Source organism: Chelonoidis abingdonii, chromosome 11 (assembly GCF_003597395.2).
Source record: "Chelonoidis abingdonii isolate Lonesome George chromosome 11, CheloAbing_2.0, whole genome shotgun sequence".
Lineage (NCBI taxonomy): Eukaryota > Metazoa > Chordata > Testudines > Testudinidae > Chelonoidis > Chelonoidis abingdonii.
The window spans coordinates 50,789,188-50,801,712 of NC_133779.1; the positions used below are offsets into that span (position 1 = coordinate 50,789,188).

A 12,525-nucleotide genomic window follows, 5' to 3' on the forward strand; every position below is an offset into this window, starting at 1 on the left:
TCACACGGTTCGGCGGGCGGGAAGCTGCTAGTAGTGGTGCGCAGGATGGACGCTTGGCGCGCCGTGCGGAACGTCGTAGCTTCCTACTAAGTTTGAACTTAGCGTTCATAACCGAGAAGCAGCATGAACCGTCTAAGCTTAATTACCAGCTTAGATCTGATATCGCTGCCCACCAGCCAGGATTCCAGGGCTTGCGCTCCCTCTGGTCTCCCAAAACCTTCTCTGGGGGACCCCAAGATCAGAAGCCCTGAGTCTTACAAAAGGGGAAAATAAAAACCCCCCTCCCCTTGTCTTCTCTTACTTCCTCCCAGGCTTCCCTCCGTGGGTTATCCTGGAAGATTACTGTACTTAAACTCCTTGAATTACAAACTTGCGAGACAATTTCACCTTCCCCCCACCCCTCCTTCTTCCCCTGAGGCTGCACAGATTCACCCTCCGTAAATCTAACACAAGGAGAATTTCCCTCCCTTCGTTTCCTTAGCCTACCCAGAGAAATACTCAAAACAGGTCTTAAAAGAAAGCTTTATTAAAAAGAAAGAAAACACACATAAACATAGTCTCTGTATCAGGTTGACAATACAGGGTCAATTGATTAAAGAAAAAATGAATAACAGACCTTATTCAAAAAAGAAATACAATTAAAAACATTCCAGCAACTACACCACATGTAAATACAAAAAGGAATAAAAACCACTATATTGTCTATACTGTACTCACACTGGAAACAGAAGAATTAGAGCTTGAAGATAGAAAGATCCGCTCTCATAGCCGAGAGACAGACAAAAGACACACACCCCAAAATTCCTCTCCTGAGCTTTTAAATCCGTTTCCTGATTGGTCCTCTGTGTCAGGTGTTGTGGTCCCTGAATTAACCTTTACAGTAAAAAACATTAACCCTTAGCTATCTGTTTATGACAGCTGCTTGTTGCGCTGAGGCTCCAGGAGAGGGGCGGAGGTGGGAGCCTCGGTTGTTCTCTTTGGGGCCCCTGCGGAGCCCGGGGCCTGGGGCAAATTGCTCCACTTGCCCCCCACTCTGGGCGGCCCTGCATATGACTACACTTGCAGCTGTACAGCGCTGGGAGTTAAAGCTGTCTTTGTATAGCTGTGTAGGGAAAGCGCTGCAGTGTGGCCACACTGCCAGCTGTCAGCGCACTGTTGTGGCCACACTTGCAGCATCTGCAGTGGTGTTGGGAGCGGTGCATTATGGGCAGCTATCCCAGCGTTCAAGTGGCTGCAACGTACTTTTCAAAAGAGGGAGATGGGGTGGAGTGTGACAGGGAGTATGTGCAGGAGAGAGAGAGAGAGAGTGAGTGGATTTTTGGAGCTGACTCTGTGTCATCTCCCTGCCTTGCAAGTTCTGACCCCCTCCGCCACCCCTCACTCACTCACTGGAAGCAAACAGCAGCTGTTTGTTTTTTTCCTCACAGACCAGATAAGCAGCTGTTCCGAAACGGACTCCCCCCTCCCGCCCGCCGTGCTGCTTCTCTCCTCAAGCCCCTTCCTTCGCTCCCTCTTCAAGCAAACACCAGCTGTGGGCGTTCCAAAGGGAGCTCATTCACAGCAAACAGGACCTGTGTTTGTTTTTTTAGATAAGCAGCTCCGGGTTCACAACAAAACAAACAGAAGCATCACAACAAAACAAAGAGAGTTCTTTACTTAAAAGCATTATGGGAAGCTTCCAGAGGTCAGTTACAGTGTAGTAAGATTAATCACTGTTTACACTGGCACCCCAGCGCTGTTCTCTTTATTCCTCTCGTTGAGTGGAGTACAAGCATCACCGTAGCCAGGAAGATACAGCGCTATATGTGTCTTGCCACTGTGGACAGGGAGTGAGTTACAGCGCTGTAAAGCCACCACCAGCACTGTAATTCTCAAGTGTAGCCAAGGCCTGAGCCTAAACTTCACAGACAATTGAATATATATTTTTTCCTTTTGGAAGAGGATGTGTAATTTCTATTGCATCCATTGTTTACAGATGAGATTAGATCTGGAGTGTCATAGCAACCTCACTGCTGAACTGGAGAGAAAAGAATGCATTTCATGTGCTGTAGAGATGTGTGACCTCACTCTGAAACTGAATCCCACAAGGATTCCGTCAATAGGTGTCTGCAAATCCTATTACAAAGTAGGTCAGATCCAGAAACAGGGCTCCCCCACAGCCCATGGAGTAGAGCAGGGCAGCAGATGTGATTCCCAGTGCTGTGCTGGCACTGGCAGCTGAGGGTGTGGATTCCAGGTTCACTCTGCATTCTTGCTCATTCAGTCATTTGTGCCAAACCTGTAGCTAGATTTACAGCCTGTGGGCCTGCTACTTTGCATCCTGTGCAGTCACGTATACCTCGACTGAAAACTGCTGCTATTCTGATTGAGCAACATTATACACCTACTTTGCACAGGGGTAAATGGCTGTGCAGTGGGAGAGAGAATCAGGCCTTTCATCTCTGCATCGTGTCCTTGGTCCAAGTGCTGCAGGTGGCAAAGGCTGACCTCACTCAGGTCACATTTTATAACAGCAGCAGCACTTGGCTCCATGGCTGGCCTTCTCCGTGGCACAAGGCGATATCAGGTCATTTCTGACTGCTGGTGTGCTAATGTCTTTGCATAAGACTTATGGGAGCAGCATTGCAAGATACCAACCCAATTTTGTGCAGCCATGGAAAACAAGTTCCCCCCTGCAAGGAGTGTCCATAGTTTGTTTGATCTCCCGGATTGCTAATGATTGCTCTGTAACCTGTATTGTATGGATTTTCCACATGTGGCTAGGATGTGTTGCTCCATTTACTGAGCCTCTTCACCTCTGACATGGCTTTGGCAACTCTACCACATGGACTAGTTCAGGGGTAGGCAACCTATGGCACGTGTGCCGAAGGCGGCACATGAGCTGATTTTCAGTGGCACGCACACAGCCCGGGTCCTGGCCACCTGTCCGGGGGGGCTCTGCATTTTAATTTAATTTTAAATGAAGCTTCTTAAACATTCTAAAAACCTTATTTATTTTACATACAACAATAGCTTAGTTATATATTATAGACTTCTAGAAAGAGACCTTCTAAAAACGTTAAAATGTATTACTGGCACGCGAAACCTTAAATCAGAGTGACTAACTGAAGACTCGGCACACGACTTCTGAAAGGTTGCCAGCTCCTGGACTAGTTATATCCGTGTGACATGGCCTTCACTCCAACACATTTTGAGACAGCAGCAGTGACAATACTTGGCACTGAAATAGCACTTCACATGCGCAAAGCAATGCATAGACATTAATCATTTACAAACACCCTTGTGGGATAGGGAGAGTGAGCTAAAAGTGCCCAAATTCCGGACCAGACCAATCACGATCATTCATCATTACGACTGCTTAACTCAGATCCATCGGATGGATCTGATGGGAGGATTTTGCCATTAGAGCCTGTTCACTGTTCTCAAACAGAGCAGCTAGATTACAGCAAGGCTAAGATTAGCAGTTTAACAGACCACATCTCCAGAGTGCAGTCTGAAGCAGAGCATCCCTCTATATTTGTGGATAAGAACCATAGCTGGCAATCCCACATTGGTTTCCTTTGTTCCTGGACATTTGAATGTACCCTTTGTCACCGAACTTTACGCCCCAGCTGTTGGAAAGAGATATAACACAGAATTAAACATTAAGAGAATAAAACATCTTTCTTTATAGGCAGGGTTCCTCTCCCCCATTTTCACATGTGTTTCAAGCTGTTTAACAAAGTGCATCCAATTCACACTAGTACAGACACATACATGCACAGCTCTACACAGCTTACTCATGCTCCACGCATATCCCAGGAGCAAGTTAGTCTATAGATAAATACGGCTCAGTGATGGATTTTCTTTTACCTGTTTTTCACAAGCCAAAAGTCCTTCCCATCCAGGGTGCCATAGCCAATAACTAGAACTGAATGATTTGGCTCTTCAGTGCAATGTGGATCATCGTAGACTCCTGGAAGGAAAGAATTCATCATCACATGGGAGGAAAAAAAGCCAGCAGGGACTCCTCTGCTCAGTAAAGCTGTTGTGAGCAACAGCACCCACATGGTACCAACGTGCCTCCAACATGGTCTCTTGTAAGGGGGTAAGAATAACAATCCCTCACTCTTTTTGTCAATAGGTCACAAAGCGGGTCCGTCTCATTATCTCCATTGTGAAGATGGGGACACTGAGGCACAGAGCAGGCAGTGACTTGCCCTGGGAATAGAACCCAGCTCTCCTCAGCCCCAGTCCAGCACATTGTCCACTGGGAAGTTTAATTTCATACCCTGTACAATCATGGGCTCTCCTACTGAGGCGGCCAACTTGGCTAGTGTGAGGTGGGCACCTCCCCCAACAACTAGACTCAGACCCTCTATAGGCCACCAAAGAGATGTCAGCTAGGAAAGGACGTCTGACCAGTAGAGCTGAACTATCCCCCTAGCAATGAAAGCCTCCATTATCCCATCCGTCCCTTGAGCTATTTCAGTATCCCAACTCCTATTAATGCCGGGAAGGAATCTTCCTCCCACTATGGTCCCCTCACACTGTTGCCTTAAAAGCCCCAAATCTAGCCAGGGGAGAATTCCCCCAGAACTGGAACCGAGTCAGACAGCCACAAACTGTCTTAGGAGGCCCCCTTCTGGAAGCTCTGGTGTAGGGGACGTTCCAGCTGGGGTTAGAGTCTACAGCAAGTCTGTGAGGTGCTGCTCCCAGCAGGTAGCTTGACTTGGGCTGCCATATCTTATGCAACACCCAAGGCTGCCTAAATTATCCCACATGCTGTCTCAACCCCGGAACTGGGCTGAAAGGCCATTTTAGACCAGACCTGAGCTGAGTCTGGTGCAGCATAAAATTGGCCCCACAATGTCTGACGGTGCCATGGGTGCTGGGGACACTGCCACACCCCCTGCATTGAAGTGGTTCCCATTATATACAGGGTTTACAGTTTGGTTCAATGGCTCTTAGCACCCCCACTGTACAAATTGTTTCAGTGCCTTTGGACAGTGCCTGCTAGGGCGAAGATAAATACAACCCACAAAACACATTTTAAAAAGCACAGGTTAATATAAGCCACGCCCACTCGGTGGGGTGTTCTGTCTCCCTCTAGTGGTGCCTGGGCCACAGAAAGGTTGATGAGCCTGCCACAGCTTTGTCTAAAAGAGGTTGGGTCTCTTAGCTCCAGCAAGAAAATCTCATGGGTTAAGATCCAGAAGTCCCAGTCCTTGCTGCCCACCCCAGCGCACTGGCATTACATTAACATGAGTGAAGGGTCCACACTGGGGTGCTATTTTAATGACACTGTAAGACGCCAGGAATTGAACCTGGGGTCATTAGCCCTTGAAGCACCTTTTGAGCTAAAGGAGCATCTCCGGTCATTTGTTGTTGTTATTAATCTGTGTTACAGTAGCACCTGCCAGCCCCAGACATAGACCAGACACCATGGCGCTAGGCGCTGTACAAACACAGAACAAAAACATCGTCCCTGCCCCAAAGAGCTTCCAGTCTAGGGTATGTGCACACTGCACACTCCTTATGGCAGCGTATAGACTATATACGCTCCACACAGGTATAAACAGCAGTGTAGATGGCTTAGAGGAGTAAAGACACACCTGAACCCTTAGAGTATATACCCTACATGGCTCTCCACACGCCCAAGCAGGCCTCTCCCATCTACACTGCTATTTTTAGCAGTGTCATACATTGCTACCTCCCTTCTGCTGTGGCCTTTTCCTGCCGTAGGAACGACTCCAGCAACGGGAGGTAGTGGGGAAAACTTTGATAGCTCCCACTGCCTCCAGTGCCAGAACCTTCCACTGCTGTGCATAGCTACACAGCGCAGTGCAGACACAGGCTGCTTTTCACTGCTGTGTATAGCTACACCTCCCCTGCACGCCACCAGCAGTAGTATGCAGTATAGACATGCCATATGTATAGAAAAAAAAGATTAGCTTCCAGCAGTACTAGGCTGTTATCCTCTAGCCAGCTGCCAGAGGGGGACATGTAACACACATTGAACCAAGCAGTCACATGATGGAGCCACTCACAAAATGCAAAACGTGCTTTCACCCACCTGGGGCTTTACTTTTATAATTACTGCAATTTATCGAGGGTCCAAAAGATTCCAGGAAATAACAAGAAACAAAAGCCAGGTCTTCATGGGAAGAGCATGATGTGCGCGTCTCCTCAGTAACATGCTGCAGAACAAATAGCAACTTCCTCCACATTCCAATTCAAATTTAAAGAGACAGTCCACAGAAAGCAAAGACATCACTGCTTCAAACTATGTACTGCACTGGGCAGGAGATGTTCTAGCTTAGAGAATGTACCTGACTTATACAGGAAAAACGAAGGCTTTGCCGCATTTATGATGACGGACACAGGTCCGATATTGGCTACGGCATCCTTCAGGGCTGTTTCATCAGCATGCGGGAGCCCAACAAACTTGGAGCAGGTGGCGGCTCGCGTGGCAGGGTTATAATGACACGTTCCGGACTGGCAGGGGCAAAGAGCAGATGAAACAAGGACATTTCAGCCTCTGGCATGAACATCTGACCCACTCACAATATTTGTTTTTATCTCCCTTCTATTCCCCTCCATTGTCTGAATCCCTCTCATTTCTTAGACCACTGCTGCTCCTTTTGGGGCATTCCTTCTGTCTCTGGCCATCGAGATCAGAGCTGAGGGACTAATTGATTGTTCAGTTCAGTGACTTACCCGGAAAAATAAAAATTAAAAAGTCTGTTTGTTTCAAATCAAAGCATAATTTTTTCTTTAGTTTTTTTCACTGAAACAAAAAATAAATAAAAAAATTCATTCCGGTCAAATGAAACCTTTTGAATGTCATTTCAGAATGAGCTGTCAAAATGGTTCATGCTGGAAATGCCCAAATGGTGCATTTTGACATTTCTAGGGGGGAGAGGGGAAATATGGGATCCTGGGTTCGGTAACCTACTGCTTGAGACTCTACACTCATTTGTAATCCCAGGTTAGGAATTGTCAAACCCTGGATCCAAACCTGGGGCTCCACTGCGTTATGCAGGGCAGAGTCCAAGCACTGTATCCCACACTTCCTAGCACCCTCACAAAATGTGGCCGCTCCAGTCCTTTGTTCATAGTGCACCATGGGAAAATTTGACTGTCCACCAAACTTTACTGGGCAGAAGACAAAAAATGTGGGATTGTGAGACACTTTGGATGGACTCCCAGAGCATAAATACAGTAAAGCTGCATCTGTGCTGCAAACCAATAGGGCTTGAACCCTGAGTCCCAGCTTGACTCAGGCTTGCACCTTCCTGCATCCAACCCCTCGATTATCTCCATTTCTATGTAGATGGAAGGGAGGTGAGGCTTGAGCCTGAGTTCAGACCCTGTGCTTACATTGCAGTGTAGACATACCCAGTGTTTCCAAGCCCAGGTTTGAGCATCAACACTGCATTGTAAACCTGGGTTTACAGTTGCTGGATCCAGATCTCACAGCCTGCTAACTGCACCATGCAGACTTTCTGACTTCGGTCTGCGGCTTCAGCAGTGTCCACACTGCAAAATGACATGGTTTAGAACCAAGTCACAGCAGGACTTGGACTCTGACCCATTCTCTCAGCAGAGTCCTAAAACCTCGGGCTTGAGTGCTTGCTGACGTGAGTCAGACTGATGTGTGTGTGGATGGAAGGGGAGCCTGGGTTCAAACCTGAGTCAGAACCCAGGCTTAGTGTGCAGTGTAGACAGACGCTCTCTGTGTGATACCCACCTGAGCTGTGTATGGATAGGAAGCATCTGAATCAATGCCGTTATTATTGATGATGTACTGGAAGGCTCTGGTTACATATCCATCCAGGCAGCCGTAGTTCCCATACGTTGTGGAACAGTCGATTAGGTTCTGTGCGCTGAGAGACACCAGGTTTCCAGTTTTCAGTTTCACCTGGGCTTCTAGGGCACCGACAGCACTGAAAGCCCAGCTGGAGGCACAGAACCCCTGAAAAACCAGAGAGATGCGTTCAGCCAGTGCTGTGATGGGCACCCACGTCAGGAGGGGAACAGATTGAGCTTCTCACCTGATACTTCACATCCGTAACACATCCCTTATCTCTCCAGTCCATGGAGTCAGGCACTTTGCTGCCAGGGCGAGGCCTGTAGGTGGAATTCCAGTCAGATCGGTGGGGAACTTTCACTCCAGTTAATAAAGCAGCCACTTCCTCGCTGGTCTAGTTAAAAGAACACACACACCCTTCAGACTGACATCCGCTTCAATGTACAGATTGGCCCCGAACACTGGGGACATTCAGATACAAACTGCAGCTTAGGTTCAACTCTTGTTCATTGATACAGTGTTTTCCTTTATGGAGTGAAAATATGAGCACGCCTGAATGCTGGGGATCAGCCCATGCTGTAGCTTTGTTTGCCAGGAACTCTGGATTCTGTGATTCTTCACATGCTAATCCTCCTCCCCCAGGACATAGCTGGGGATAGAACTCAGGACTAGAGCTGTCGTAAAGTTTTCAGACAAAAACAAATGTTTTTTGTCTGAAGTATGCATATTTGGATCGATTGAAACATTGCGTGAACTCACCTGGAATTTGCAAAATTATTTCAGCTGGGAAAAAAAAATTCAAAACTAGCCCAAATGTTTGGATTCAAAATTCAATTCAGTTCAAATTTTACTGCCAGTTCATTTGTTTGTTTTTTAAAAAGGTAAAACAATCTAGAAAACTAAACTAAACGTGTTGTCCAACCCTAAATGAATTGATTTCATCTTTTTTTCATTTCACCATTGCCATTTCTGGTCCATCTGAAACTAACTTTTGATTGATTGATTTTTCAGCCACTAAACCAAAAAAATCTCTTCTTCACATAGCTCTACCCAGGAGCATCAGCATTGCCAAGTCTCTTGATTTTATTGAGAGTGTCACAATATCTGGTGTTTTCCTTAAAGCACCAATGTGGAGGGGAGGCGGTTGTGAGATTGCAAAGAATTTCGGCTTTTTTTTTTTTAAGTTTCCATCTCTCCTATATCTGTGGAGAACTGCAGGAAAACATAACCCTTAAAAGCGCAAATCCCAGAGGCAAATAAAAAGAGCCTCCAGACTTAGACTTTTTTTAAATCCCAGAATTTTTAACACCTCCCGCCCCCCCCCCCCCCGGTGATTTTAGGGGCCTGACTCCTATATTCTGAATGCTTGGTGTTGGCAGTAACAGGATCTGAGGCATAGGCCCCTGCAATTTCAGTTAAAGGAACAACTTCTTTAACCAGCAACGGCCTAACAGACAGGTTGTGTGTTATTCCACACGTGACATTTCTCATGGGGGTAAGGCAGGGTGGCAGACACAGTAAGGTAGAGAAGCAGGAACCCTGTGGGAATGGAATTCCCACACCTTTGAGCTCACATGCACTGTATGTGCAAGGTCACACTGCTTGGAGGATGCCATTTGACACAGAAACATGCTAGAAGGAGGGGTCACACCAGCAGCGGGCTAGCAGGTGATGGAGTACCTGCACTTAAAAAAATCAGGACTACCCCCCTGATGGCAGATTTCCCACACACACCCCTAACCCAAGCAAGTAGAACAAAGATTTGCACAGCTCTCAGGAGTGGTGACAGGGGCAGGTTGCTGCTGGAGGATGCATAGGGGTGGTGTGGTTTGTGGCTGACCTCTGCAAGACTCATACTAACCCTGGACTGTATGGAGCTTATTCTGCCCCTGATTCAGTTACATTCTGTGGCCACAGCACCCCCAGGGAAATACAGATAATTCCCAGATGCCCAGTCACTTGCTCTGTAGCGATATTTTTTTTAACTTACCATGTCTGCCAGGTGGTTCATACCCAGCTCATAGGAATGCAGGCCCAGTGAGTGCTCGAGGTTATGCAGCATAACGAGCTTGAGGTTCTTTTCCCAGGTCACGCGCCGTTCCCCTTCCTCTTTCTGGAACCAAAGCACAGCCCCCATGTTACTATGCAGTAGCCAGGAGGAAAACATCTCCGGTATAAATGAGTTATAGTTCTACAGCTAGATACCTGCTGCCCTGAGGGGAGATGGTGACAGAAATCCCCCTCCCCCACTTTAACCCCACAGCCACACAGAGCCTACCTTGTGGCTGTATTGCTTGCCATAGGTTTTCTTCCAGAGCTCCCAGTGGTTATCCAGCGTCGGGTCTGAGTGTAGATGTGCAGTAGCAGCAGCAGCAAGAGAGGCCAAGACGATACAAGCCAACAGCTTCATTCTGCCCAGCTGGGGGGAGAGAGAAGGCTGGTGAAAGATAATATCTGCGTGGTTAAGTCAAGTGTCTCCATTTCCTCCACTCAGTGATGGTGCAAAAGATCCAGCACTGACTTGCTGAGATTTCTCCACTCTCTCTGCCATGAGCAAAGTGTCAAGAAGGAAACAGTGATCCTGCAGCAGCTCTCACACTGAGCCATCTGGCAGCTTGTACCTTGGGGGCGAGGGGGCAGGTGAAGGGGCTTCCTGGAACCCCATACGACAACACAATTGAAAGGAAAACAGAGCTGGATCAATGGATAAAATCACCCGGCTACTTCTACAGCTCCTGAACGGATCTTGGACCTGGACATGGGCATCAGAGCCTGGGATAAGGTGATCCAGCGGGGAGGGAGGGATAGAGCTAGCGAAAGTTGGAGACATTCCCAGCTGGGGTGGGAATTGATGTAGCTTCACTGAGGTCAATGAGTTTGATCCCTAGGTGGCGTAAACTGGTGTCACTCCACTGTGGTCACTAGAGCAAAGCTGGTTTACACCAGCTGAGGATCTGGCCCAGAGAGATTTAGGTGAAGAGGGCTTGGATTTTCAAAGGAGCCCAAGTGATTTTCAAGGGAGATAGGCACCCAAATCCCATTGACTCTCACCTAAGTTCCTTTGAACACTCCAGCCTAGAAAGGAAGATGGAGGTTTGTATGGGGCTAGAAAGACAGAAAGGGTGTATGAGAATAGATAGAGAGGGTGCATGGCGACTGAAAGAGAGAGCGTGTGTTGAATAGATAGCTAGAGGGAGTTATTGGAAGAGAGAGAGGTTTATATGTGGTTAGAAAGACAAGACTGATACACATGGGTGTCTGCAGATGCAAACTCTCTACAAGCAAAATACAAAACGCCATTTCTTGATTTTACTTCCTCAAACACATAGTTTCAAACACAACAAAGAGGAGATTTAAAGTACAAGGGGAAAAAGAAAAAGCCAAACATACCTGACGGGAGTTCGCCTGGTGGAGATTTCTAGGCAGGAATCCTGAACTGATCAGCAGGCAGCAAGAATTCCCGTGAATTCTCCTCCCAAGGCTGGCGGCTGAGTGAACCCTAACACCGTTCCTGCTCTGACTGAATGCCAAGAAGGAGTTCGATTTGCCCTGCCAGGCTCATCACATGGGACTGTGAATGAGGAAATGACAGGACCTCTGCTTTCACTTTTACTGTGACTGTATCAAACTAGGGATGTTCACTATGGCTGCAGGCTGATTTTCAATCCCCAGCCCCAGACCACTAAAATCAGGTGTTTTTCCTTCCCTTCCCAGACCCTACAGCACATGATTTGGAGAGTTAAAAAATAAACTAATAGGGTCAACATTTTCAAAAGCTCAGACAGGTGCAAACAGTTGCTGGGACCTCCCTTTTGGGGTTTAAGTGATCATCAGTTTTATGGTAAAACCTAAAGATCACAGCTGAGATCAGGGCCCTGTTGTGCAGGGTTCTGCATGAACACAGAGGGAGAGACAGAGCCTGCCTCCCTGAGCTAACAAGCTAAATAAACAAGACAAACAAAGGTCAGGGGGAAACTGAGCCACAGATCAGGGAAGCAATTTACTTAAGGTCACCCAGCAGGGCAGTGCTAGTGCAGAGACTAGAACCTACATCTCCTGAGTCTCAGTCCGGTGCCTGCTTCATTGGCATTTGGGCACCCAGCGTGTTCTCTAAGCCGGTGTTTGGTTTAACCTCAACTGCCTGAGCAGCCGGCATTGAGTGGGATGTTCAGAGGCACCCATGCACTTTCCTGGGTGCACAGGGCTGAACTGAAATGCCCTTTAGGTGCATATTAGCATATGGATATTGGCACTTTGAATATGCTAATGAGGCATAATCCCAACCACAGCCCCTGACTTTTGTTTTTGCCAGCGGATGCTCCTCTCTGCCCCCTCACCCCATTCAAACGGCAGACGGGCCCTTGGAAGGGAAGAGGCCAAGTGTGAGTGGGGCCTTGGGGTGGAGTGCAGACACAGCCTCTGGCGGAAAAGGCTGAGTGGGGCAGGACATCAATGTGGACAGAGCAGGTCAGCAGGGAGGCTGTGGTCCTGGCACCGTGGCCCACAAAAGATTAATCCGGGTCTGTGGGTGCTGAGATGGACCCTGAGATCCACAGATGAAATGCTCCATAGCAGTGCAAATCAGGCCAGATCTTCAGCTGCTGTAAATAAGCATCATGCCTATTATGAATAACCCTTGGAATACAGACTGCGTGGCAATGACAAGCTTGCAAGGATGAATATTTATTTGCCTACTCCATCCTCTGAAGGGTTACAGATGTAATCAGGGTCTG

General features: G+C 47.6%; 1 protein-coding gene across 2 annotated transcripts; it reads right to left on the reverse strand.

Moving 5' to 3' along the window:
• Window positions 1-1,639: 1,639 nt before the first annotated feature.
• On the reverse strand, window positions 1,640-11,533 carry LOC116817624 (cathepsin S-like). 2 transcript variants are annotated; one of them, XM_032767936.2, is made up of 8 exons: window positions 11,183-11,533; window positions 10,071-10,211; window positions 9,783-9,905; window positions 8,037-8,186; window positions 7,733-7,957; window positions 6,312-6,477; window positions 3,853-3,955; window positions 1,640-3,611 (listed from the first exon to the last, which is right to left on the reverse strand). In XM_032767936.2, exons 2-8 carry the CDS (start codon window positions 10,200-10,202, stop codon window positions 3,512-3,514), a joined length of 999 nt encoding a protein of 332 aa, XP_032623827.1. In that variant the 5' UTR covers window positions 10,203-10,211; window positions 11,183-11,533; the 3' UTR covers window positions 1,640-3,511. The 2 variants fall into 2 exon arrangements, with proteins under 2 accessions (XP_032623827.1, XP_032623828.1); XM_032767937.2 differs by lacking the exon at window positions 11,183-11,533 and having other exon boundaries at window positions 10,071-10,459.
• Window positions 11,534-12,525: the final 992 nt, after the last annotated feature.

Coding starts and splice junctions, on each gene's coding strand:
- LOC116817624 (XM_032767936.2), bottom strand. CDS start 10,202: ATGAAGCTGTTGGCTTGTATCGTCTTGGCCTCTCTTGCTGCTGCTGCT. Junction 7,958..8,036: donor TTACGGATGTGAAGTATCAG/GTGAGAAGCTCA, acceptor CTGGTTTTTCAG/GGGTTCTGTGCCTCCAGCTG. Junction 6,478..7,732: donor CCTATCCATACACAGCTCAG/GTGGGTATCACA, acceptor TGCCCCTGCCAG/TCCGGAACGTGTCATTATAA.